The 25,222-nt window shown below is 43.1% G+C and overlaps 1 protein-coding gene across 9 annotated transcripts in view; it reads right to left on the bottom strand.

Annotated features, from left to right (window-relative positions):
• PTPRT (protein tyrosine phosphatase, receptor type T) overlaps positions 1–25,222 on the bottom strand; it is a 315,834-nt gene that overhangs the window by 133,220 nt on the left and 157,392 nt on the right. For all 9 annotated transcript variants that reach the window (XM_017735146.1, XM_017735147.1, XM_017735148.1 and 6 more), the window contains exons 7-8: positions 17,404–17,700; positions 16,032–16,141 (exon numbers count right to left, since the gene is read on the bottom strand). In XM_017735146.1, coding sequence (XP_017590635.1) covers positions 16,032–16,141; positions 17,404–17,700 — 407 coding nt within the window. The remainder of the gene's footprint in view (positions 1–16,031; positions 16,142–17,403; positions 17,701–25,222) is intronic.

The raw sequence follows: 25,222 nt of genomic DNA, 5'->3' as shown, positions 1-25,222 counted from the left end.
CTGCTGAACTAATTACAATCTTATTTTTAAGCAATTTTTAAAAATTACACATGGATTGCAGAGTTTCACTCTAAATGGCCTCAATTTAGTAATAACCTGCATTGAAGTTGGCAAAGAAAATACTGAACCCAACAAAGGGGGAAACCTTCCCGACGTTGGGCTGTTCGTGAGAGCTGTGTTTGCAGAGCCCTTGACCTCTGCAGCTCCAGCCCTGCAAATTCACTTCCTACTCCAAGTGCCAAGCTAGGTCCAGCTCATCCCCTGTCTCTCCAATGTTGGCTGTGCAGGCCAAATGTGCCCTGTAATTTTTTTTTACCCCGTTTCTCTGAGCTGTGTCACACAAACCCAACGTGAGCAGCTTGTGACAAAGGGCCAGGGAAGCACAGGGTGCTGCTGTGCAAGGCTGGCAACAACTTCTCACTGAGAGCTTTTCATTCCTCACCATGTCCAGCTGAAAGGTCTGTGAAAAAGACAGTCCAGCTCCCTCCAGGAGTATTATTTTACTGAGATATTTCTCACAACTGCATCTACCTTCCCAAACAACATCCACCTACTACGTCCAGGCTATGCAATATGGTCACAAATAGATCCATGGAGAGCTGCTATTAATAACCTGCATTTTGCAGCTCCAAATATTCATCTCTTAAGAGTGAGAATGGTGAGACAGATCTACCCAGAGCATTGGAAAAGTCAGGATGCCCTCTGAAAACCTGCCCATCATGGAAAACAACTTGACCCCAAAATGCTGACGTGAACAGATGCAAGACAAGGCAGAATTAAATCTGTAGGAACCCTTTTGGAAAGTACCACTTGGCATTCATGCAGCATTGTCATCATAACCTCAGGATCCCTCCTGTACTTAGGAGCTCCTCTATGAGGATACAGCCAGGCATTTTCACTCCAGATATGTTTATCCTGTTGGAAGTATGGTACAATGAGTACTCCGAGTGGGAAGAGAAGTCATGGAAGTACAAGAGCGCAAGCCACACTGGCACAAAGTCATTATTTCATAGGCTCTGATGTCTGCATGACCTGCTGCTCACAGAACTCATCTGCAGAGAGAGGACTCTTCCCATCTCACAGCGAGGACTGGCTTAAGTTTCAGACACTGGGAGGTTTCTGGGCTTTCTGTTCACACTTTTTCACTCCCTGGTACAGTTACTTTTATTTTTACTGTCACATTGGCAAAAATCAATGAACTGAGAACACAGCTGCTAGGAACACTTGTTAGGGACATTTGGATACAACACAAGGTCCCCCACTCAGACTCTCCCTTTGCAGTGTCTGTAACACCCAAAAGAGGCTGAGGAAATGGCAGTGGACAGGGACCATAGCTACAAACCGGGGGAAAGAAAAGGGAAGAAAAGCCAGTTTTAGTGAAGAGACCCTGAGATTAGCTCAGCTGGTCAGAGCCTGGTGCTAAAAACACCACAGTTGGTGGTTCAACCCCTGTGTGGGCCAGTCACTTAAGAGTTGGACTTGATGATCCTTGTGGGTCCCTTGCAACTCAGGATATTCTGTGGTTCTGTGAAACTGATGATCAGACTCCAAGTCTGCTGTTATTAGATGAGTCTACCATCATAATATTTAGAATTTGGATGCAAGTGCACCCAAAAATTCAACAGCCCAGGCAGTTCTTGCAGCGTGTGTGTCCTGAATGAAAGGGATGATCCCAGAAATCTCTCTAGAAGTCAGACTCAAGTCAGATTTACACAGGTATCTGCAAAGAGATTCGGCTTCTTGAGCTACAAAACTTCTCTAGCCATCAACTCAGCTTCCAAATTTTGCAAAGAAGGCAGGAACCCATCAGCTCTTCTGTGGTCATCTCTTGTTCTTGCCTCAAACGTGTGACATTGGCTCCTGAACACAGCAGGTTCTTGGCAGTGATGTTCATTTTAATTTAATAGCAGAAGACTGCATTGATGCCTAGCCAGAGTCCCAATCCACTGAAGCGTATTTCCCTCTAGGAGCTTGAGCATGAAAAGGAAAAGCTGCTGAACAGAAGGCAACCTATCTTCCTCTACATTTATATCCAGAGACATATCTGCCTGCAATGGCAAGTAGGAAAAACAAGTGTCACCTCAGAGAAGAGCTCTGTCACCTCATCTGTTATCTTCCTCAACAAAACAATGGCCCTCTGAGGGGCAGACAAGCCTGAATGGGTTGTACCAGATTGTTTTTAGCTGCAGGCAATATTTATAATCACTAATTTATATGCAGAAATATTTAAAAATAGTAAATTTAGAGACTGTCCTATTGGTAAAAGCTGCACAAACCATGTCACAGAGTGTTCTGCCCAAATCCTGCCTCCCTGTAGGTGAGAACAGGATGCAGAGGAAAGTGGTCTTCCCATAAATTAATAGTTGTCCTTTTTCAGTATGAACTTCCAGAAACATCAGCAGCAGGAGCCATCACATCTTCTGAAGGCAAGTAGGCAAAAAATAAAATGCATCTCTATCTTCTGAAACGCCACCTCTTCCAACAGTTACTATGGAGCATGACAACTAATTCAAAGCTTTTGAATTGCTTTTGCCGTTCTTTTGCTTCCCTCTCTTCACCTGGGGAGAAGGTAGAGACATGCACTGCACAGGATGCCAACGCTTGGGTGCTCAGGGGCAGCACATCTGCATTTTGCTGGGCGGACTCACAGCAAGCAGGGCTCCTAAAGGGATCAGTGTCATCCAACGGGAACATTTCACTGCTTAAGAGCTGCCATTATTTTTCTCGACTACACTGACACAGCTCATAAGTTTAGAAAAGACCTGTAATGGACTGGTGAGAACTCTGAGATCTCCTGACCAGATGGCAATCCTGCCAATCTCCTCCAGGACTCAGCCTGCCCAGCACAGTAACACAGAGATCAGCAAACTCAAACCACAATCTCTTACCCACCTGCACACACACTGGCAGCAGTGTCAAATCACCGCTGCCCAGGTCTGTACAATAAATGTTACTGTTGGTACAAAAAGGTGGCTTTCTCCCAAAAGCAGCTGCTGTCACTCCTAAAAGACCCACCAACTGGAGAGTTATTTTATTTCTGTGCTTATCTAATTTCAGACAACACTGAAACACCAGTGTGGAACTGCAAACAAAACAGATGCACGTTCAGCCTTGGCAGGTTTCAAATCGTCTACCAAAACTCTGTTAGGTTTATCTTATGCTTAATTGATTAATCACAGGCAAGACTTCCCCAAGCAGAGTGTGCTCCCAGCACATCATTAAGGATTATGTTCACAGATACTCTGTTTAGTCAGCACTGTGTTAAATCCCAGCAAATAACTTGGTCACCGAGATGTGCGTGGAGCCCGTGAGGGAGGGACGCTGCTCAAACAATCATGTAATGACGTGAAAAAGCAGTGGGTAAATGGCACATCTTGGTTTTTCCTGGGCAGGAGTGCTTCACTAGGGCTTCCTCTTTATCAGATTTGCTGGGGGAAAAAAAGAGTCATGTTTTCCTATTAGAAATGTCAGACACACTGACACAGTTTTTCTCTCCTGCCACTGAGGAGCTCAGAGCAACAAAGGAAAACACCAAGATCTCCATGCAGCAGGCAGAACTGCAGCTCATCGATTGTCATCCTTCCCTTGACAACTCCTGGCAAACCACTGGAGCTGCAGAGAATTTCTTGTGGTCCAGAGAGGCTGTTCCAAAGTCCCACAAAGTCCACTGTCTTTATTTAAACCTGTCAGCAAAGCAGCCAGAAATAGATGTCCCTCTGCTGCCGCTGCTGGGATTACACAAGTTAAACTAGTAGCAAGTAACAAGGGATTTCCCCAAAAGTCTTTCACAAGCAGCTTTTTTGGTGCTTATTATCATGACAGAGGAAAAGGAGAGTCTGAGAAACTCAGCTGACAGCATGGCAGACCCTTGCCTCAGGCAAAGCAGAACGAATTCCCCTCGTTCCCAAGGCAATGCAATTTATAGCCCAGGGCTGTGTCTCATTACTCCTGCCCAAGCCAAGGTTGCTACAACTTGTGTCACTCCAGCACAGACTTGGCTCTTGCTGGCAACTCCTCTGAAAGCTGAAGCCATGGGTTTATCTAGCTGGAAACCTGTTCTCTGCTCTAGAGAGAAGTTTGGAAAGAAGACAGAATGCTTCTGGAATGAGGGGTGTTAAAAGACAGGTTTTATAAAATATAATGAGAAACAAAGATTAGAGTGTGAGGGAAAGGACTGAGTTGCAGCCACCAAGCAGCAGTGATTGCTCAGCTGCTGCATGGATGGGTTCACAAAGTTCATCCGTAATAAGGATGATGGGCTGGTGAGGATGTAGCTTTTGTCTGGATAACCTGAATAATTTCTAATTTGTCTGTGGCCTAAATAAGAAAATGGCAAGTTAGTAATGCTGTATATGCAATTTTTTTCCTCTTTTAATTTAGTGCAAGTTCAACAATGTCACAAAGTTAAATAGCTCAGAAAAACCTTTTGGCTCAGTGGAAAAAGGAACTTATCAAGCACTAAAAGGAAAAATATTCTAGACAGTAACATGCAGGAGTTCTGTATGCATGACTTGTGTTTGGATTTCTCTTCTCCAGTACACAAACTAATAATTATTGAGCAGCCACAAGGCCCTTGTGCTCTGTGCAAAAGAAAATAAACAAATAAACCTCACCACTTCCCATCTCTCTGCTGCCAGGGCTGCAGCCATGGGAAGAGCTGGACATCACCCTCACATGGCACCTGTCCTGGGCAGGAGCTCAGGGAGGAGAAAAACCCTGAGCTTGCCCTGCAGTTTGGGGGACCACATTCCTGACTCTGGAAAAGCACCAAGGTGTGGGCCCTAAGGAAAATCACTCATTCTAAAAGACAACATAAACTTGGGCAGAAGAACCTTTTGCTGTTTTGGCAGGGTGAAGTTGCTTTGTTTTGTTTCATTATTAGATATTTTCTAGCTTGTGTGCTCTCTCAGAGTTTCTCTTCCAAATATGGGCCTTGTAAAAGCATTTTAAGGACAACAGCAATAGCCTTGCTTTTCTTGATTCCCTCCTGTGAACTTTAGAGTTGGCTCAAGAAAGCCCAGGGATTAATTAATCATTTCCATCAGAAGAAGGGTTTCGGACCTAAAATTCAGAGTGACCCTGAACTGGGAACCTTTCAACACAAAACACAAAGCTGTCAAGACATGTTAAACCTTCCAGGGACAAGACTCAGGTGTAAGAAAGAGTTCCTAGAATTTTCACTGGTGAGCTGATTTTGGATTTGTTTTGAATGAAGTTTCACTATTTTTGAAAGACCAAAATATTCCTGAAATGAGGGAATATGAAATGGGAATTAAATTCTGTCAAGACATGACCAGATCTTTCTTGCAGGTGGCTGGAAAAGAATATCCTTCATTGCTGCAGGACTGTGCCTTCACAGCATCTTTTTCCCAGCTCCAGAGAGGAGTTGACTCCAGCATCCAAGAGGACATTTACAAGACACTGGCTGGGTTCTCCTTCCTGTCAGACCTTCATGATTCCTGCAGCTCTTTGATCACCACCTGGTCATCACCACTGCTGGCTTTGTCATTCATCCCAGCCCCCTTGTAGGCAGTCAGCAGTCTGGGCATCTCTCTCCCAAAGCACCACACTTCTCACTGGATGATTGGGAAAACAAAACAGGGCTGGCTGATGCTGCTACGCTCTCAAATTCTGATTTCAAGGTGATTTGTGTTCCTTTCCTCCTTGGTTTGCTGGGATGGGAGGGGATACCAGAAGCTCTTTTTGTGCCTGGAGCCAAACAAGGAATTAATTTGCCCAGCAGAGTGTGTGCTCTGGAGTGTAGGAACGTCAGGGGGACAATCCATTTCATGGTTCCATGAAGCTGATTGAAACATGATTACACAGCAAGCCAGGGGCTCTTTTCTGAGATTCCCCAATCGCCCGTGCTTCTTAGGAACAATTATTACTGCAGGTGACTTCAGATTGCAGATGGATTTAGGTTCAATCTTATCAGGGAGTTTCAAACATTCTGGGGGAGGAGACTAAAGTTAATTGCACCAAGTATGACACAAAGCGAGTAATTTGAAGGAAGTTATCTTCTAATGACAGGAAAGAGTTGGTGAACAGGTTAGTGAATGATCCTGATCCTTCTCCAGTGCTGGAAAAGTAAAGAACTGAAGAATGTATTTTATGACCAGATGAATGGGGACATTTTCCATCTTGAAACTCAGTTTAAGCCAGGCGATTATTGCACTTACATCCTTCCCCAGCCCACTAAATTTCATCCAGGAAACGGAAGGAAGCAAAGGCCTTTCATTTTTCCATTCTTGTGCTACTTTTTTTGGGATAAGGTTAAGGCAGAGTTAATCAGCATTTGCAAGTTATATTTAAGGCTGGCAACACGTGAAAGACTAAAAGCCCTGCAGAATGAAGTCCTTTAATTGAGTCACAGCACAAGCCCAGCATGGCTGGTAGGAGTATAAAAAGACAGAGCGCAGCTATTCATTAGGAATGAATATGGAATTTAACCCAGGGAGACCCCGGGAATAAAAGAGGCCCATTTGCTCCCTGGCCTATTTACTGAGAGCCACGTAAACACGGGGGCAATTAAACCTGAATACAAACACAGACAGCACAGCCAAGGCAGGATACAACATGCTCCTGCACCCAGTTTTGCCCAGGACAAGGGACAGCAGGTCTGAGAAGCCTCCTCTGCTCTCCTTTTGCACAGACTCTTTCTTCCTGTTCATATTTCCTTGGGATGTTATTGCTTTTTGTTTTCTATAAACAAAGCCAAGTTTAATGTCTGTGAGAAAATGAGGAAGAATGGACTTGGTAGCAAAGCAATTGGGAGCGCCTCAGTAATGTATTCAGGCCATTAAGGATTTCATTAGGTTTACTAAAAGGTCATTAATGATAAAATATCTTCCTTTATTTTACCTACTTTCTAAACATTATAGTCTATTCTGCCATTCAAGCTTGCACCCCACTGACATTAATTAGCATGCTATATATTAAGGAGAGCTTTTAATGAGCTGTTATTTCATATGATTTTATTGGAGAGCCTCATTGTTCAGCTTAATAGCAGAAAATGACAACTATAGAAATTGCTTTGATAGGACTGCAGCATTGAGGTGGTTATTCAATCTCCATGCTTGCTCCTCAGTTACTCCTTGATGCTGAAAGCTCTGCCTGAAACACCTCACTGTGGTTTGCCACGGGTGCAGGGAAAGCTGTGGGCAAAGAACAAATCCCCAAACCACACAATGGGGTGTGACCAGCATCACACACAGCTTCTGTGTCTGCTGCACACCAGAAAGCAGCAGGAGCAAGGCCCACGTGTGGACAAAATGGTTTGGCCACATTTATAGATCAAATATCAGTCTTAGCTCTTGGTGTAGCTGACAGTTGTGAGATGGTGTAGTTTTAGTCACTTGAATTGTAAGCTATATGTCTGTACTTTTTCTCCAAGTGTCTGCCTCACAGAATGCTTTGGGTTGGATGGGACCTTAAAGATCATCCCATTCCAACTCCCTGCCACCTTTCACTAGGCCTGGTTGCTCCAGGCCACATCCAAGCTCACCCTAAGCCACTTTTCCCAGTTTCAGACTGAAGCAGGTGAATTGAGAACGAAAGGAAATTTGTTCTCCCTGTGCTAAAGCGTTCATCCTTCTGGCAGCCATCCCACCCCCACTGCCAGCAATCCCACCTGGACAGCAGTGAGAGCAGGGATCAGGGAAATGTGGTAATCAACAGGGAAGAGAATTGGAGAAGGAAAAAAGGAGGCAAAGGACTCAAAGTGACAGAAATTGGTAAGCGAGCCGGGCACAGAAAACTAAACCCAAACCCATCCTGTCCACTGGATGGCAGGATCATAAAGACTGGCTCTAAGACACAAGCACAAAGGACAGCAACAAGGTGAATTTCCCAGAAGGAACCGTGCATCCACACACACATACTGCTTCTGAAGGTGATGCAAAGATCACCTTGACTGGCTTCTCCCCTGTTACAAACTTCCACAGTGGCATCCATTAACAGGATGAAGCCACCACCACAACTGAATTATTCAGTCATATATATTTTCTAAATTAAACAATACTGAAGATGAAACAGTGAGAAAAAAAACCCCAATAATCTAGGAAGGAAGTGTAAACATGCATCTGCAGTTTGCTTTCAACTTAGGTAACTGCTACATTCCGGTAAACAAAATACTGCAAGATGTGAAAATGGAGTTGTTAAAGAGCCTTGTAGTACTTTAACTGCACAGGTACGCTGCCACGTGAAAAGATGAGATGGAGGAAATGGGATTAAGGATCAGCTGTTCTCCTGGATGAGCAATACAGAGAAGAAAGAAGAATAGACTGAAAATGTATTTTTTGTCTGGGAAAAAAAAAGCTTGGAAGGCAGAAAGTCAAGATGCTGATGTATCTACAAAAGGATGCTTTAAAATTGAACTTCATTACAAGAAAGAATAAGTTAGAGGTTTTTTTCAGTTATAATTTATATTATTATTATTGGCTTAGAAAAAGCGCAACGTGCACACTAAAATAATTCAGCTCCTTAAAAAAAAACTGTTGTTGTAACCAAATGTCTTCTCATTTGCATGGGATTTATATCACTGCATTTCTATTGGCTTCAAAAGAACAATAAAAAGGTAATCAAAGAAATTGTTGTGCTCAAGGGACCACATTATGCTTTTATTTCTGAAAAGCTTGATCAAGCAATATTTTTTTTTAAACACTTGATTCATTCTATTTATAGCACAAGTATGCTACTTACCTGGAGGTTGTCATGCATTTGAAAAACCCTGACGTCTGAGTTTCTCAGAAAAACTCTCTCATTTTCTCCCTAAGATGTTACTGGAAACTATAGGATTTTAAAAAGCATCATTAACAAATGCTCCCAAGTTAAGCACATCTTGCAAGTAACAGCAAGTGAGTAACACACAATTAAGAATCCTGTATAATTTAAAGAAGTTTGTTCAAAAGCTCTTTGCGGTGCTTGTTCAGAAAAGCACCCCTAATTAGGAAACCATTTAAACATTCCCTAAGCTTATAGTAACTGGGACGGGATGGAGAGGAACAGGAGCTATAAAATACAGCAGGCTCTTTCCAACAGGGAGTAACCCCTGAGTAAACCCCCAGCCTGCATCTGGAGCATGCTCCCTGCTGCTGCCCTCCTTAGCTGGAGGAGCAGGAGCAGCCAAGCAGAGCCATCACCCCGGGACGTGCCATGCAGACAGAGCCCAGCCTAATTCCTGTTAGCTCCCCACAGCAGCCTTAAGTCAACACAGCTCCAAGTAACCTCAGTCCTGCCACGGCATTTGATGTTTCTAAACGTGATGGGGAAAGAAAACCGTCCTGTTTCACCAAAACAGCAGCTGCTTTTGTTGCCCTCTGTGTTACTGCACACAGGTAAATCGTGCTTTCCTTGCAGCATCAGGGGAGCCACCTTAAATGAACGCCCTGTGTGTGGCAGGGGGGTCACTCAAGCACATCCTCGAATTCTAGTGCTGACAGGGGAGCTTATAAATCCTATTAATTTATTAAAATTAATTAAACAGCATGGGGGGGGGCAGGGACAGCTCTCTGTGGGATGCCACTGGGTGTGGGGTGGGGGGAAAGATATTTCCTGTGACCTTGTGATCCTCAAATTTCACTGGAAAGCTGTCTGAGTCCTGCCTTGTTCCAGAAACAGAGCCACAGGATCCGTGACTAGCACAGCATCCCAAGCTACTGCGAGAGCGAGCAACACTCAGATTTATCATCCTTCTCAATTGCCTAAATCCTATTAATTTATTAAAAATAATCAAACAGCATGGGGGGGGGGCAGGGAAAGCTCTCTGTGGGATGCCACTGGTTGTGGGGTGGGGGGAAAGATATTTCCTGTGACCTTGTGATCCTCAAATTTCACTGGAAAGCTGTCTGAGTCCTGCCTTGTTCCAGAAACAGAGCCACAGGATCCGTGACTAGCACAGCATCCCAAGCTACTGCGAGAGCGAGCAACACTCAGATTTATCATCCTTCTCAATTGCCAACAAATGATAATAAATCAGTGCAATCAGCACTGTTCATTTCCCATATTCTGGCCTGAATCTTTATGAGGTGGAGCCCAGAACACCGGCAGGATTTAACCAACCTGTTCACCAAGTGCTCAGTAAATACCACAGTCAGCAGGCATAAAATAAACAATTTCTCTTTAGCCAGCCCAGCCCTCTTCCAGGGCCCTTCTGCACTAAGAGCCATAAACTCCAGAACTAATTGAGCTGAGTAGATGTGAACAGCTTTCCTTACATGTCACTGAGAGGGTGACACAGCCTCCTGTAGGGCTGAGAGTTTCAAACTTCAACAGACGATATTTGGCCACACACTTCCGTTGCTAGTTTAGATTATTAAAGAAGTCTAATTCAATACAGCACAGATGCAGCAGACCCCTTATTCTTGATGTAATTGACTTTCATGGACTCTGGACAAACAATAGACTACATCTTAAAAATCTGGTGTCAGAGGCAAACAGCATTAGTGCTGTGGATGAACAGAGAGTAATTCCCAACAAGGTCCCTGCAGATGAGTGATAAAACCAGACCCAACACCCCATCTTTAACTCATCATTGCCTGCATTTTGAACACTTGACAGCTCTCCACGATGTTCTGCTCATGTTCAGCTAAATGCAGCCCCAGCTGTGTGTGGCACAGCCCAGTGCAGCGAGTTGAAGTGAGAAAGCTCTGTCCCAGGAGCCTCCTGCATCCAAGGAATGCAATCGAGAAGCTGTAACATGATTGATTTTCATGGGAACATTCAAAGCCACTTCTCACTGAAGGCAATTTCTGAGAATTGTCATCTTTCCACTATTTCGACTGTAGAGCTTTATATAAATTGGTCGCAAGATTTTGTGGTTGTTGCTTTCCTTCTTGTGGGAGCCATTTTTCACTCTTTGGAACCAAAAAAATCCCCCCAAACCCTTTAAATAAACAAACAAATGACTAAGCCGAACTGAGTTCCCAACCCTTGCAGCTTTTTTCTGGGCAACCCCTTTTTTTTGCAACACCTTTTAGCTGGAAAGATTTTAATCCTAAAAAAAATCAGGTTTCCTGAATAGCTTAGAAAAGGGCTATGAATAGAAATGGATGCATATCCCTGCATAGCTATCACACCAGATAATCCTGCTTTTTGTTATAATAAGCATGCACTTTCAGGGGTCAAGGGTGGAAGAAATTTGTTTCCGCCCTTTTATAAATACAGGCAATGCATCCCACAAATATTGACCTTATGCACGACACTCTAAAGAGGCAGTTTGCACGTAACAACCTCTCCTGCAGAGAAAAAGGGAGTGAGGTGATGGAGAAGGAATGACATATTGGCAACTGGAGAGATGAAGAAGGGCAGACTGCAATTTTACATGGTAACTAAGAGGATCTGTAGCCTCTGAAGTGCAATTTAAACTCAAATCCACTGGGATTAGATGCACTAGGCTCCAAGCATCCCATTAAAGATCTGAAATTGTGTATGAAAGTCCCTTGTATTATTGTTCCTGGCATCAAAATAGAGATTTATAGCGTTTCAGAAACAGTGACTGACAAAACTAGCTAGTTAGAAGCTGCAGACACATCCTTATTTTCCCCCCAAACCACCAGGGATTTAACAATCCTGAAGATGAGGACATAACTGATTACAGGACTGCACCTTACAATGTTTAAAAAGACAGTTTGCTGTTTCAACATTGCCTTTAGGCATGGCTCACTGAAAGGACTCCAACAGTCTGGGAGCCATTTTTCCAGCCAAGGAACCGAATATTCGGGATCCACCCTTTAAATGCTGTTAGGATTGCAATAGCTCTAAGGATGCCTTCCCCCAAGCGATGTGACAGGTATTTCAGACAGCAAGGATAGGTGCTTGGTTTTTTTTCCTTCCTGTTTAAGGGTGAAATATTCTAAAACCTGACAATTCTGAGAAACAGAATACACACAAAAAATTTTATTTGTGAAACCAAAAGCCAGCATCACTTACTGAGTGCCCCGAAAGCTCTCAGCTGCCCAAAGGAACAGCAAAATGCAGATATAAATAAATTTTATTTACACTTTCTAGATGCAAATTTGCACAAAACATACATCTAAGACAGCCTCATGTCATCTAAAAGCAGAAGAATTTTAGTGCCAAAGCTGGTCCATGACCTTAAATGAGATTGCTTGCCCTTGCAGCCCAATGAGAGTATAAGTCTGTTTGATGGTAGTTTGACTTTACACTTTAGGAAAAAATAAATTAAAAGGAATAAATCTTTGTTGCATGTCTTTGTACACAAAGGCTTTGAAGCTGAACTCCCACATGGTGTGAGGACAATGAGCAACATTTGATTATCAGGGATTTTAAAGCAGAGCAGCTTTTCAGGACTGGTTAAAAAAAATGTAAAATAAAAATTTCAACAAGTTGTGGTGCTTTCAGTCTGCCAGGAGGCTGATTATGGGCAGGATTACTGAAATATTATTAAATTGTGCCACTCACAGGTTCCTCCTGGAGACAATAATAACAATAAAAGTGTAATAGTGCGTCTTGCATGAGCATCACATGCAGAACCAACTGTGTGGAGCATTCTACCCAAACCAAGGTACCAGCAAAGCCCAGCTCCGCTGTTCAGCTGGCTGCCTGAGCACAGATTGATCTGCCTGCCCCCTGTAGGTACCTACACACCTTGAAGCCACCTGGGGACCTGTTAGAGGCTTTAAGCTTTCCCTCTGTTACTTCCAGCAGCAGCCGGTGCATCTCCTGACTGGCTTTCCTGATGGACAGACAGACTGACACCTCCTGTCTCACCACATGCCTGTGAGCTTTGCTGGGCTCCCCAGCACCCCAGAACAATCTGTGCCATCCTCCCTTTCTACCCAGCTCATATCCTAATCTTTCCAGCACTGATTAACTGATTTGTAATTCCCGGAGCTTTCCAAGTTGCCTTGAACAAGAGGTTTCTGCTCCCCAGAAACAGACTGCAATTAGAGAAGGATCTAGGCCTGCAATTACAAGGGATCTAAAAGGTCCCTCTGTTTAAAAATCGAGCTGTTTCTGTACCCAGTGAAACAATTAATTCTCAACTGAACACAGAGGGGGTTCAAACCACTTTTAAATGCAAAGCTCCTGCTTTGTTAAAAGGCTACAATGGCATTTTGAAGGAAAAGTATCCATCAGAAGAGACTTGCAGAAGTCAAAAAGGTTCATTAAGGTCCTTCCATTTTGTTTAGGCTCTTTAGAAGTATTCAGTCCTTACGAAATTAGTGCTTCTGGCTGCCAAAAGACTTGCTGAAGGTTGTGCTGCTGAATCCCAGCCCAGTTGGCACCCAAGCAGTGGATATGAAAACTGCAACGGCAATTTGGGTTATAGGGACATCTGGCAGGGAGCTGCAAGGATGATAAGGGACCTGAGAAGAAAATCAGTCCCAAAGGGAAGCAAGTGGGATGTTAATAGAATAGACAGCGTGATTATTTCAGAGCGTTTTAGAAGCTTACAACAATTTTTTTTAAAACAGAATTAGAGGGAAAATACAATACCCAGATACAGTAAATCAGATTGTGATGGTGATGGTGAGGAGGGAACTATTTCCTAGGAGGAGAAGGTGGGGCTTTGTTTGTTTTTATTCGGAGGGTTTGTGCCCAGAGGGGTTCGAGAGACTTTCAGCTACACAATTCCCGAGTGTGAATTTAGCCAGCTACTTCCAGGTGTAATGCAGGACCTAACACCACTAACTCAAGCTCATAAAGTGGTACTACTTAATAAATACTTTGCAGGGAATTTTACTTTAATAAATGCTCACAGGCCTTTGTGTTTGTTTCTCCCTAATAACAGCAACACAATTGCAGAGCTTCCAGAGAGCTGCAAATTCACTGGAACATCACTGAATCTCCCAGGACAGAGCAGAATTCCCAGTGACACCAGTAACAGTGTACAGGAATTGTGTGGGTTCCATCTGCATGGATCCCCATGTTCCTAAAGGAGCAAACCACCCTGAGAGTGCCCTGGCCATCTCTCCAGGTTATGTGCAACCTGGACATATCTCCAGCTGATGGACTTGTCTCCAGGTTCCATGGACAGTGGAAAGGCTCTGTAGGAATTTTCATATGGAAGAAGGGACAGGAAAGGACAACATTTTCATTCGTGACAATCTCCAGGCACTCTGGCTCTCACAGTGTTTCTAGCACTGGGATGTTCATCCTTTTGGAGATGAGGGGGAATAGGAAAAGGAGGAAGAAGAGTTTGAATTCACCTTGACTTCTCTTTGTCTCCAGCTGCCAAATACGCAGAGAGTCATTATCAGAAAAGAAAAATTTGTTTGTGCCTCCGCTGAGACTTGAGCAATGATGTGACTTCAGGGGCAAAGGCACTGTCATGATGCATCACAACCCTGCAGGCAATAAAGTGTCTCATGCAGCTGCTCAGCCAGAAAAGCTACTCAGATTGCTGAAGTCCTTTCAACAAGCTGAGCCCAAGGCAATATTGTAGTAAGAAACTGCTTCTTTAAAAATTAAAAGGAGTTATTTCTGCATCATTTGCATCATTTGACTTGGGTTATTTTAAATATGTTCTATTGTAGGTCACCTATGTTGCCAGAAAAAAATGAACTCGTAACTGATTCTATTCGGGTTAATTCCTTTAAAATACACCCAGTTTTATTGCCTAATTCCTTACACAGACACCTTCAAAAACCATGAAATGATGAGGGTTAGTTCTGTTTTAGCACTGACAGATGATTTGCACCCTGCACATATTTCTGTAAGTGTCTCAACAGTGACCAACAATGACTCCACACTTAGTCAGGGATTTCAGCCCAGCTGAAATGACACTGAATTACCAAAAGAACTTCTGTTCATCTGTTCAGTGTTGCTGTGTCAAACTCAGTCTGGCCTTTGTGAGCCAAATGATGACCTAAAAGTGAAGTTCAAGGAGAAAGTTTCATCCGTTGCTCACGCTGTGGTGTAAGATCTCAATGATGTTAAACCTGCTTCATTTTTTCCATTTGACTGTGACATAGAGAGCCAGTGCTAGCAAGGAGATCTGGGAGTGCCACGTCACAGGACATCCTGTCCCAAATGGAGAGACTGGATGGGAAGAGAAAACCCAGGGAGAACCTCATCGGTGGTGGGAGACCTGCTTTTTGCACCTGTGGCTTTTCTAAAGTGAGTTTGTACAAAAAGCACAAGAGAAAGTGAAATATTGCTTCTTACCCCTCTGTGTCAGAAAACGCTACACAAGCCACAGTGAGGGGTTTTATGTCACCATAAAAATAAAATTATGTTTCGCTTTCTCTAATCTTACGGAGGTGAATGCTGAACCCATAAACTGACACACGCTCAGCCAGCACTGGTGCACCACTTTCTGCTATTGAATCCAAGCGCTTTTACCTTCTCTTGTAGGACTTCTATTTCACACAATCCCCTAAAGGGTTCCTCCTTTTGCATTTCTGTTCCACACAGTTGGGCGTACACGACATTATGGAGAGTTTCACCAGGAGCACATGACAGCAGTAACACGTCCTTACCTTCACAAGAAACACCACCTCTGATACACTCTGGGATCAAATTTAAACATTTCTTTCTCATCCAGCACAGGATAGTCAGTGATCATCCCATAACCTGCTCTACACTTTGTTTGGCATCAGGGAAGTTGTTGGGATGGACAAATGTATCACTGAAACGTTCAAAAAGAGCACTGTAAGATAAGATTTGATGTTTCCATTCTGCTGATATTGCCAGGAAGTGCTGTGACTGGTGGAAAGGCAAAAAGGAATCAGTTACAGAGTGTAGGTATAAAACCTAACAGTGTTTTACCTCAAGAAAGAAAAAAAGAAAAAAAACAGACCTTGGAGCTTCTGCAGAAGGAAAAAGGGCACCTGAGACACGGCAAAACGTGTGGCTCTCATTTTGCCGCAAATACTGGAAAGAAATCTTTCTCTTTCTTGAACTGGGAAACTTTTTTGGTAGAAGCAGACTATCTTGAAGATTCTTATCTATTTTAATCAGGCTTTTTATAGCACCTGCTGAGATGTCTCAGAGCTCAGGATTGGCTTAAACACACATGAAAAGGGCCCTGTGGCACGTATGCCTTGACAACAATCTGTTCTCCTCACCTCATAGAGTGTAATGATGCCATTTGTCTCATTTGGAGGCTTCCACTGAACGTAGATCTTCTCTTCAAAAGGTCCTCCTTGGATAGATTCCAAGGGAACAGGTCCAGGAACTGCAGGGAAAAAAACCAAAACAAACAACAAACTCTGTTAAAAACTACCCCCAGCTCCAGCTGCACGTGAGACACCAAAAGGCCACCAGACAGGAAGCTGAATATTAAAAATAAATAAAATTAAAAATTAAAATCCCTCAAGGCACTACCATTACCAAGCTACTATCAATGTGAAAGGCTTATTTCTCAACTTTTGGTGCAAATAACAGTACCCTAATGTAACCACTAAGTGACAAATAAAATCAGAACCCATGAAAATATGACGCTAATTTCAGCATGATTTTATTCCAGTACAGCAGAGCAGCAGCAGGGAATTTAATCCGTCCTCCTCCACCCACACAACAGCAGAACTCTCCACCTAAACAGCCAGACTGCACCTTGGCATGGAGATGCTGCTGGGCTGCACACCTTTATCAATAGGAAAGGCTGATTTGCTTAGTAAAGTAATGGTGCAGGATTTAAATTTCATTACAGCTACAAGGCCAGCTCAAAAATCCACCTACTCCAGCAAAATTTGAATGCTGTAGGAGGTAACCAACTAAATGCACTCCCAAGCTTGTCTGATAAAAACCCTGCTCATTTTTTTGAAATGTTTGCCATCCTTTTGTGTCCCCCATGTAATTTATTATTGGGCTGGAAGAGCCACTTTCAGCTGAGAGAAACTTAGGACAGCAACTTCTACAGTCCAGGCAGAGGAATGTAGTCCTTGGTCTGAAACAGCTCAGGTGGGATAACAACACTTTGAAGCTTTCCATCAGTTCTTCCAGAAAACTGTTCTTTTACATCCACAGCTGTTCTTTCATATCCACAATTAATTTTGCTTCTGAGATCTCTGTAAGATGTGATGTCCAGAAGATCAGCGTTAAGAAAAGCTATGCTCTGGAAAGGAAGGGATTGTAGCTTTTTTTGGGATGCCGCCTTCTGTGAAGGCACAAGAAAAATCAATAAATACTAGGATTGCATTTGCCCATATGATAAAGGAAGCTGCTGGGTGGTTCAGAACACAAAGAATTAAACCTACAGCTCTTTAATAGCTGCTCAGACTGGTGTTTGTCATGCCCAAGCACTTCAGGGATCTTTGCCCTTTCAGGAACGTGGCTGTGAAGTGGAAATCATTTAAACCTACAAGTTTTACACTCAAAACAGACACACTGTGCAGAGAAGATACACAAGTCTTGTGGGACAGAGGGTTACGTTGTTATTTACAACTGAAATATGAGTCTTCCCTCAAAACCCAACCACCCAACCCCACGACAACTCACCATCCTCCTCAGTCTGCACCACCAGCTCCTCGCTTTCCATTTTGCCCTCGGGGTTGGAGAGGGCCAACCTCAGCCTGATGGTCATGAAGGGCCGGAGCCCCCGCAGGGTGTAATGAGAAGAAGTTTGGATGAGTTCCTCTGCCTCGAATTTCTGCTGGTTGAAGACGTACTGGTAGTGGACAGTGAGGTTGTAGCTGTGGCACCGTGTCACGGCGTAGCCAAAGGGCTCCCACTGCAGCGTCAGCTGCCGCGAGCGGATGTCAACCACCTCCACGTTCTGTGGCCCGTGCACGGGATCTGGGAAGCAGGAGAAGAAATAGAAATAGAATTTGATGTTTAAACAAGGTGGCCATCCATTAATGCGCTTCCTCCCGTGTCTCCAGTGTCCCAGCAGCGCACAGTTCTGGGTGTTCTTGTCTGTGGAATGTATGAAGTAATACGGAAATGAGCGTCAGATCCACAACTGCGTTCTGGCTCCTGAGTTTTGCCTGGAAATGTTCTGCCGTGAGGACCTGAACAGTGGTCATGCTCCTGATTCCTGTGAGACCTCACTGAATCCAACAGTGGTGACTAGATTCCATCAGGTAAGGGGTGGGGAAGTTGCTCTTTCTTCATTTTTACAAAAAAAATTTTAAAAATAATAGTAGTTGATGGCCTACTTGACAGTGCTTAACAACCTTGGTGAGTCCTGCCTTAAGTGATGCAAACACACAGGAAATGGTCCCCGGGGAAGAAATGAACTCAAGTCTCTCAGCTTTGAATTCAGCTCCATGGCCCCTACACCCTCCTGCCACCTCCACACCCACTCTGCTCACACTGAAGCCCCAGGGTGGAAGAATCAAGACTAAGGGACCAACTGCTGGACTTCCAACATCCCAATGTCTCCTCATCTGTTAAACTCTTGGATGTTCTGGCAATGGGGTGTACAAGCAGATCCTGCCACTCCTGGAGTAAGTTTACTGAGTCATCTCAACCTTGTGCCAATAAAACTTTAATTTCAGATCATCTCCATGCCTTGGTCCCATCAAAGTTTCTTTGCTCTTTATTATTCTTTCTACAGTATCTGAGGTACACTTTGAATATTCATGTGGAGGAATCATTTTCACCTGCTGTTCCTTAATTTAACAGCCTAACTCAAACGCGCTGACTACACTCTGCCCTTTATATAAAATATAAATGCATGTGTCACTAGACGTGTAGATATAAAGAATGAAGGATGAGTGAGTAAAATCAGTGTTTGAGATAAGTCAGATCATAAAAATTCCACAGATGTTGGTTTGTTTATCTGACATTTCTTCAACTTGTATTTGCTCTTTCGCTCAATATGTATCTGAACAAGGTAATCAGAAAATACGTAATTTCATATAAAGTTTCTTAACTTATAGCACAATTCAGGGTTCTGCCCACTTCTCATATTCTCTCACGACTTCAACCTATTAAAAAAAAATGTTTTCATGGGAACAAAAAAGTTGGAAGGACTTCTGAATACCAGTCACACTCCTTTGAGAGATAATTAAAGTGGGAAAAAACCCTTCTAGTAATTCTTGAAAGTAAAGCATGTACCAGCCACTGACTTCAGTCTACTCAAGCATAAGCAGAAAATACATTTTAACAACCTGTATATTCTGTATCACTGCTAAAAATCCCCTAAGGACTGGCAATGGGAAAGTATTCTGCATCTTTATATAGATACACACGTGTGCAGACTCTTTGGAAACAGGATGGATATTAAAAGACATGGGGTCTAAAGCTAGCAAATGGTTTAGGTTTCCCTATAAATCATGTCAATCCCTCAGCATCTAGAAAACACCTCTTAAATGTGAGTCTTTAACTCTGTGTGTCATACAACAACAAAAAAGCTAATTTAGAAATTAGGAAATTTTTATGCAGAAATATACACATATATGCACATATATGCTTAGCGTTAGGTGCTAAGCATTTATTTTCTATAAATCCATGGAATTTGCAGATGAGTTGTACAGGTAAATCAGGTGAACAAAAGAATGGTTCTCTGAAAATATTCAGCTTCTGAAACAGTAAAGGTAATCCCCAGCCTCATTCCAAGATGCATCCAAAGGAAAGAAAACCAAAAGCAAACGAAGACATTTGCCCTACTGAACTCTGCGTTACAGCAAGCGCTGAGCTGCAGAGCCCAGCGCAGAATGTGGCTGAGACATAGCAAAAACATTTCACACCAAGACAATAATGCAGCTGAAAATGGCAATTCACCTCCATGTTAATGTTATACTGCCTTTTTTTTTTTTAATTACAGTTATTGTCTTAAAATCAGTCATGTTATGGAGTGAATCAGCAGTTAGAGGGCATTTGATAATCGATGTCAGATATGCTGACTGTATCTGTGAGTAAGGAACAACCTGATCCAGCATCACCTCACCAAGTCCTCTGCCCAAAGCTGGGCTAGGGAAGACTTCCTGCAGTTTTCAGCTTCCTTCCTCATCCTGCCCACATTTGCCCTTTCCTTTCCTATCCCAAACTCTGAGTGTGAAGCTTCTCTCAACCAGCTGCTAATTCTGCTCAAAACTTTGCTGTAAATGCTGTGAGCTCCATCACACACACACAGTTTGAAACAGTCTCTGGATCGAGTAACCAGCCTATGAACCACAGAGGAGTTTGGGTTACAAAGCAAGAAGGTAAAATCCATAGTGCAGACCCCACTACACCACATTTTCACAAGAACCATCTGTCCTCAGCCTGACAGTCCTAAACCAGGTCTCAAATACCCATATCCTGAGGTGTCCCTGGCTGCAAGCATAGAGATTTGACATCTGGTGGCCATCAAGATCCTTGAACAGAGGGAGAATAAGTTAGTAAGAACTACTTAAATTTTAGGTTTAGAGAGGGAGAAACCAGACTGGAATTAAATCAACAAATAGAAGCTGACCCTGGAAACCTTTATATTCTCTCCGGTTTTCTTCTCTTGGTTTCAATCTCCTTTTTTTCTGAATAGTGAGACTATATAATTTTGGAAATATTTTCCTGTCACCACACTGATTTCCTCTGCAGCAGAAGCCATTGAAACCTCCTCTTCAAAGATGAGAGTTTGTATTGTTGTTTTTAAGGGGCAGCGGTCCTACTCTCCTCTCTATATAATTCCTTCTGCCTGTTAGGTCTGTGAGTCTTCAGTCTCAAAAGGTCTGTAGCACCTATTCCTGGGATCTGTCTAACATCACCTTTTTCATAATGTTTTCCTTCAAAAGAAAAGGAAATTTTAAAATTCATCTACAATTCTCTGTAGTGCTGATATTTGAAACGAGACAAAATTCTCCATTTCTGTATTCTTGGAATGATAGCTTCCAAATAGTACAAGAAAATATCTGAAAAGTAGTAACTTTGCACTTGGCTAGTGGAATAGAAGCTGCTAGTATGTATCTCAGCTTCAACCATACAAAGATACCCTCCAAAGCAGGACAGAACACTGGCCCAATTCAAATACTTAAGAGATCAGATATTGGTGTAAACTGTGTAACCTGAAGTAAAATTTTCTATGTGTCCTGAGATTTTAGGGGAAAAAAAAAGGAAATTCTTAAGAAGCTTAAGCAACAAAATAACTGCCAGGGATCTACTGAAATGAGTCTTGAACCCACGCAAGGAAAATTGCAGTCTCTGGGATTTCACTGTGCAAGTGCTGTATTTTTATTTCAGCCTGGTTGAACCATTAATTACATTTTGAACATTCACATCAAAGTCAAGGACTGAACAGTATTTTTAATACCTCGTCACTCACGGATGCTTTGCTACCTTTCATTACTCTGGTAGGCTGCAGCAAACACTCAGCAGCCAGGAACTTTTCTGGAACACTTGGGATGGGCAAGTCTGGAAGGGTCTGGAGCACAAGTCCTATGAGGAGTGTGTGAGGGAGCTGGGGGGGGGCTCAGCCTGGAGGAAAGGAGACTCAGGGCATCTTCTGGTTTTCCACAACTCCCTGACAGAAGGGGGCAGCCGGGAGGGTCGGGCTCTGCTCCCAAGGAACGAGGGATAGGATGAGAGGAAACAGCCCCAAGTTGTGCCAGAGGATGTTCAGATTGGACAAGAGGAAAATCTCTTCACAGAAAGGATGGTCAGGTGTTGGAACAGGCTGCCCAGGGAACTTCTGGAGTCACAATCCTTGGAGGGATTCAAAACACATGTAGGTGTAGCCCCTGGGGATATCATTTAGTGTGGGGCTTGGCAGTGCTGGGTCAACACTTGGACTTGAGCTTAAGGGACTTTCCCAACCTAAATGATGATTCTAAGTTGCTCGAATGAAAGAATCTCTCCCAGGGGAGATCTCTGTTCTCAGTCCAGGTAAAAAGACATTACTGAGCAAACAATGTTCAGAGACTGCTTTTTCTGTCATCAGAATTTCACACAAAAGCTGACTTTTAAGGCCGGTTTTGTTCATTCCTCATTGAGTGTCCCAGAGCTCATTTTGTTCTCTGCCGTCCTCTCACTCAAGGTGAGGCATAGAAAAGAAAAGGTTGGTTTAGATTATCAATAACAATTGTCACAGCTCTGTAACCCTCCATCAGGGGAAGAACAGAGGAAAGGAAGCTGTGGGGGGACACTGGGGTTTGAACAGAGCTCAAGTCGAGGAGTGAAGTTAAACACAGACAATCAGCTGCTGCCCCGGGTTAAGTACCTGCTGCAGGAGCCTAATTGCAAGAAATTGCTGCTGTCAGTAAAGACATGACAGGGAGTGGAGATGTCCCTCCTCGTCTGGTGCACTGTGCCTGTGTCCCCTGACCCTATGGAGAGCAGGAGGCAGAGTTTATTAGCAGTGCACTGATTAAATTCTGTTTCCCAGCAGCAGGCTACAGAGACTGAGAATGCACAAAGGTAAGAAAAATGAGCATGGAATGAGCAGCAGCTTTGTGTGAATCCTGAACTGATGCTTTCAGATACAAAGAGAAAACAGATGTAACGATGGATTCTGCCTTTCCCTCTGCACACCTACACTGAGGTCCTCAGGCAGTCACTCCAACCAGCCCAGGCCATCCAAAACCTGGGCACACCCCAGTAAAGTCCCTTCCTCTAGGCAGACTGGGAGGAGTTAAGGAGAAAATTGGGTGCACTGGTTGCTGGTAAGGCCACCAAAACCTGTGTTCTCCCAGCTACCAGTGTGGTACAGCCTCTCTCTGTAGCCCAGGAAAATACTGAAATTCATTTGCATTTACAAAATATAAATTTGGTAGTGGAGAAGTGCACAGAATATTTCACTCCCACAATAAATTGAAACAGTGGCCGTTTTTCAAGCAAAAGCAACAAAACCCATAATCACAGAACCTCTGAAAGCCTTGGGCTGGCAGGGACCTTGAGGATAATCTCGTTCCAGCCCCCTGCCATGAGCAGGGACACCTTCCTCTGGAGCAAGGTGCTGCAAGCCCCACCCAACCTGGCCTTGAACCAGCAGTTAGAAGGTTTCCTTTGTGTTTTTCAAAGATATTGTTCTTGGTCTACGGATGGGAAACCAAACAGAAATGTGTCCAACAAGGATTTTACTCCAGGTATTAGATAAAAGCTGAAGCCTTCTCTATCTCCCCTTTATTCCCTATTCCTCATCTTCCTCCCTTAACTTCCACAGGATGAAACAAGTCTAGGAAAACACACCTATTACCAAAAAACGTAGGAAGGCAAACAGAACAAAAATAATCAATGATTTACCTTAAATGCAAAATTCACAGGTGTGTGGTCGTTCAGGGTAAACCAAGCCCCTCCACAGTGTGTGCTGCTCATCTCCTCAAAGAGATCCTGACAGACAAATTGTCCCATGAGCACCTCCCACAGCCGTGTCCCATGCACAGACATTTCTGGGTGATGGACAACGCTGTCCATCCCTGAAGTGCAACGTGTCCTTCTGTGACAGCTCCTCTGCTGAGCCTCGCAGCTCTCACAGCTGCTGCCCATCACATTTCAATGCCTCTGAGCCAAAATGTGGGCTAAATACCTTTTCAGACATGACAGACAAAAACACTGATTAAACAGAGCTCACCAGTCTTTCAGTGCTGTGGAAGTGTTTTGGTTTTGCCCTTCTCTGCGGAAAGAACATCTCCCTAATATTTGGATCTAATTTTTGCTTTCTTTTAAACCACTTCAGATATCATCACTGGTCCAAAAGCAGTGCAGACAGAGATGAAAGTAGGCAATTACACAGAAAGGTGTGTTCTGAAAGACTTGCAACAGAGAAAAGAGAAGAAAGGAGTGAGACTGACACAATAAAATCACCAGAGAACAAACAACCTGTTTGTGAGATGCCTACAGTCAGCTGAAGCTCAAGCCACGTACAAAGAAATGGGTGTCATTACAGCTGATAAACTAAACCAGGCTATTTTAGGGCATTCTCTAAGCAATAAAGAAGGAGGAAAGCTGCCACACTGATGAATCTATTATAATAGAAATAGGAAATTAGTTAGGTAATGCAGTATGTGGTTAGGTAAGCCAGGGACAGAGCTCTCTCCACCACTAACATAGTAATTTAAATTCAGTTAGCTGCAAATCCTCTTCATTTCTTTTTAATTGGTCTGGTTTAGTTTCAGTTGCAAATTTCACTTAGAATTCTGCATGGAAAGAGACCCAAGACTTGAAAATATATATAAAAAAGGAAAATATTTCATACATTACAAATCCTATCAAACATCCTCTAATTGCTGACTTCTACTTTGCTAAAGAGAACCAAACAAAACAAGTTTAAAACAACCCCAATGCCCTTAAATGGATCCCAGATCTATCTGGACCCCTCCATTTGTTTCAAAATGTGCCTGTCACACTCCCAGACTAAATCCAGGTGCTGGCCAAGGTCACAGGGAAAGCACAGGCTGTGGAGAGCAGGACCTGAGCTGCCAGCACAGCCTTCCCAACACCTGTCCCAGCACTGCTGCAGCCAGAGCTGAGCTGCCAAAACTCCACTTGTAAACAACTTCAAGATAATTAAGCACTGCTTTTTAAAAAAGGCTTATTAGCATCTATTTAAAGGAATTTTTTTCATTGTATTATGAAATGGCAAAATGAGAACTTGCTTTCTTTTATACCCCAAACCTGTTGTGCCCTAACACACTTAAAAATAACAATTTAAAAGAACAATAAAGGGTAATTACTGATTTTATTAAAAACATCTATCATGGATACACACAGCAGTGGCATTCCATGGCTGGGAACAAAATGTACATTATTGAGCATTTTGATGATTAAATACAATAGCATAATTAAATATGCTAATGAAAGTGAGATTAGAAAGCAGGTAAACCACTTGGTGTTTACCAAACAAAAGTAAAGCCTCCAGTTTTTACAAATTTATTTCATTATGTGTAAATACAATATTTATTTTAACTGTTTGTTTTACTAACACGTACATGCGTTTATTTTTATTATCTCTTCCTCTGTGTGCTTTGCTGTTATCCTCAAATGGGCTAAATGGAGGAGATTTAGAGTAACACAGAAGCTAGATCCTGACAAAACATAAATTATCTCTATAAAAATAAATAAGGTAATCAAAATAGTGAATAAAACAGAGGCTTCCTCTACACAGTCACAGGGCTGTTCAATTATTCTGAGCAGCAGAAAAAAGCACTCCTCTTGCAGACAGGTTTTCTCTCATTTGTAACGGTGGGTTCTTTTTCTGTCTGTGCAACCTGCAAGAGAAATTCTCAATGTTCCTTCAGAATCCTGTTCTTCAACAACAAACATTTTAAAAAAATAAAAATATTCCCAGTTTTACTTGTTGATCTGGCTTAAGCAGCTTCTGTAGTGGATGATGTAGTTGTAGTGCTTTGTGTGCCCGGTGCTCTGGTGCCATTGCTGGGCCCCGGAGCAGAGCCCGGGCCCT

Source organism: Corvus brachyrhynchos, unplaced genomic scaffold, assembly GCF_000691975.1.
Source record: "Corvus brachyrhynchos isolate BGI_N302 unplaced genomic scaffold, ASM69197v1 scaffold125, whole genome shotgun sequence".
Classification (NCBI taxonomy): Eukaryota; Metazoa; Chordata; class Aves; order Passeriformes; family Corvidae; genus Corvus; species Corvus brachyrhynchos.
The sequence above is the reverse complement of the archived record's forward strand: the minus strand, read 5'-3'. Positions and strand labels throughout refer to the sequence as shown.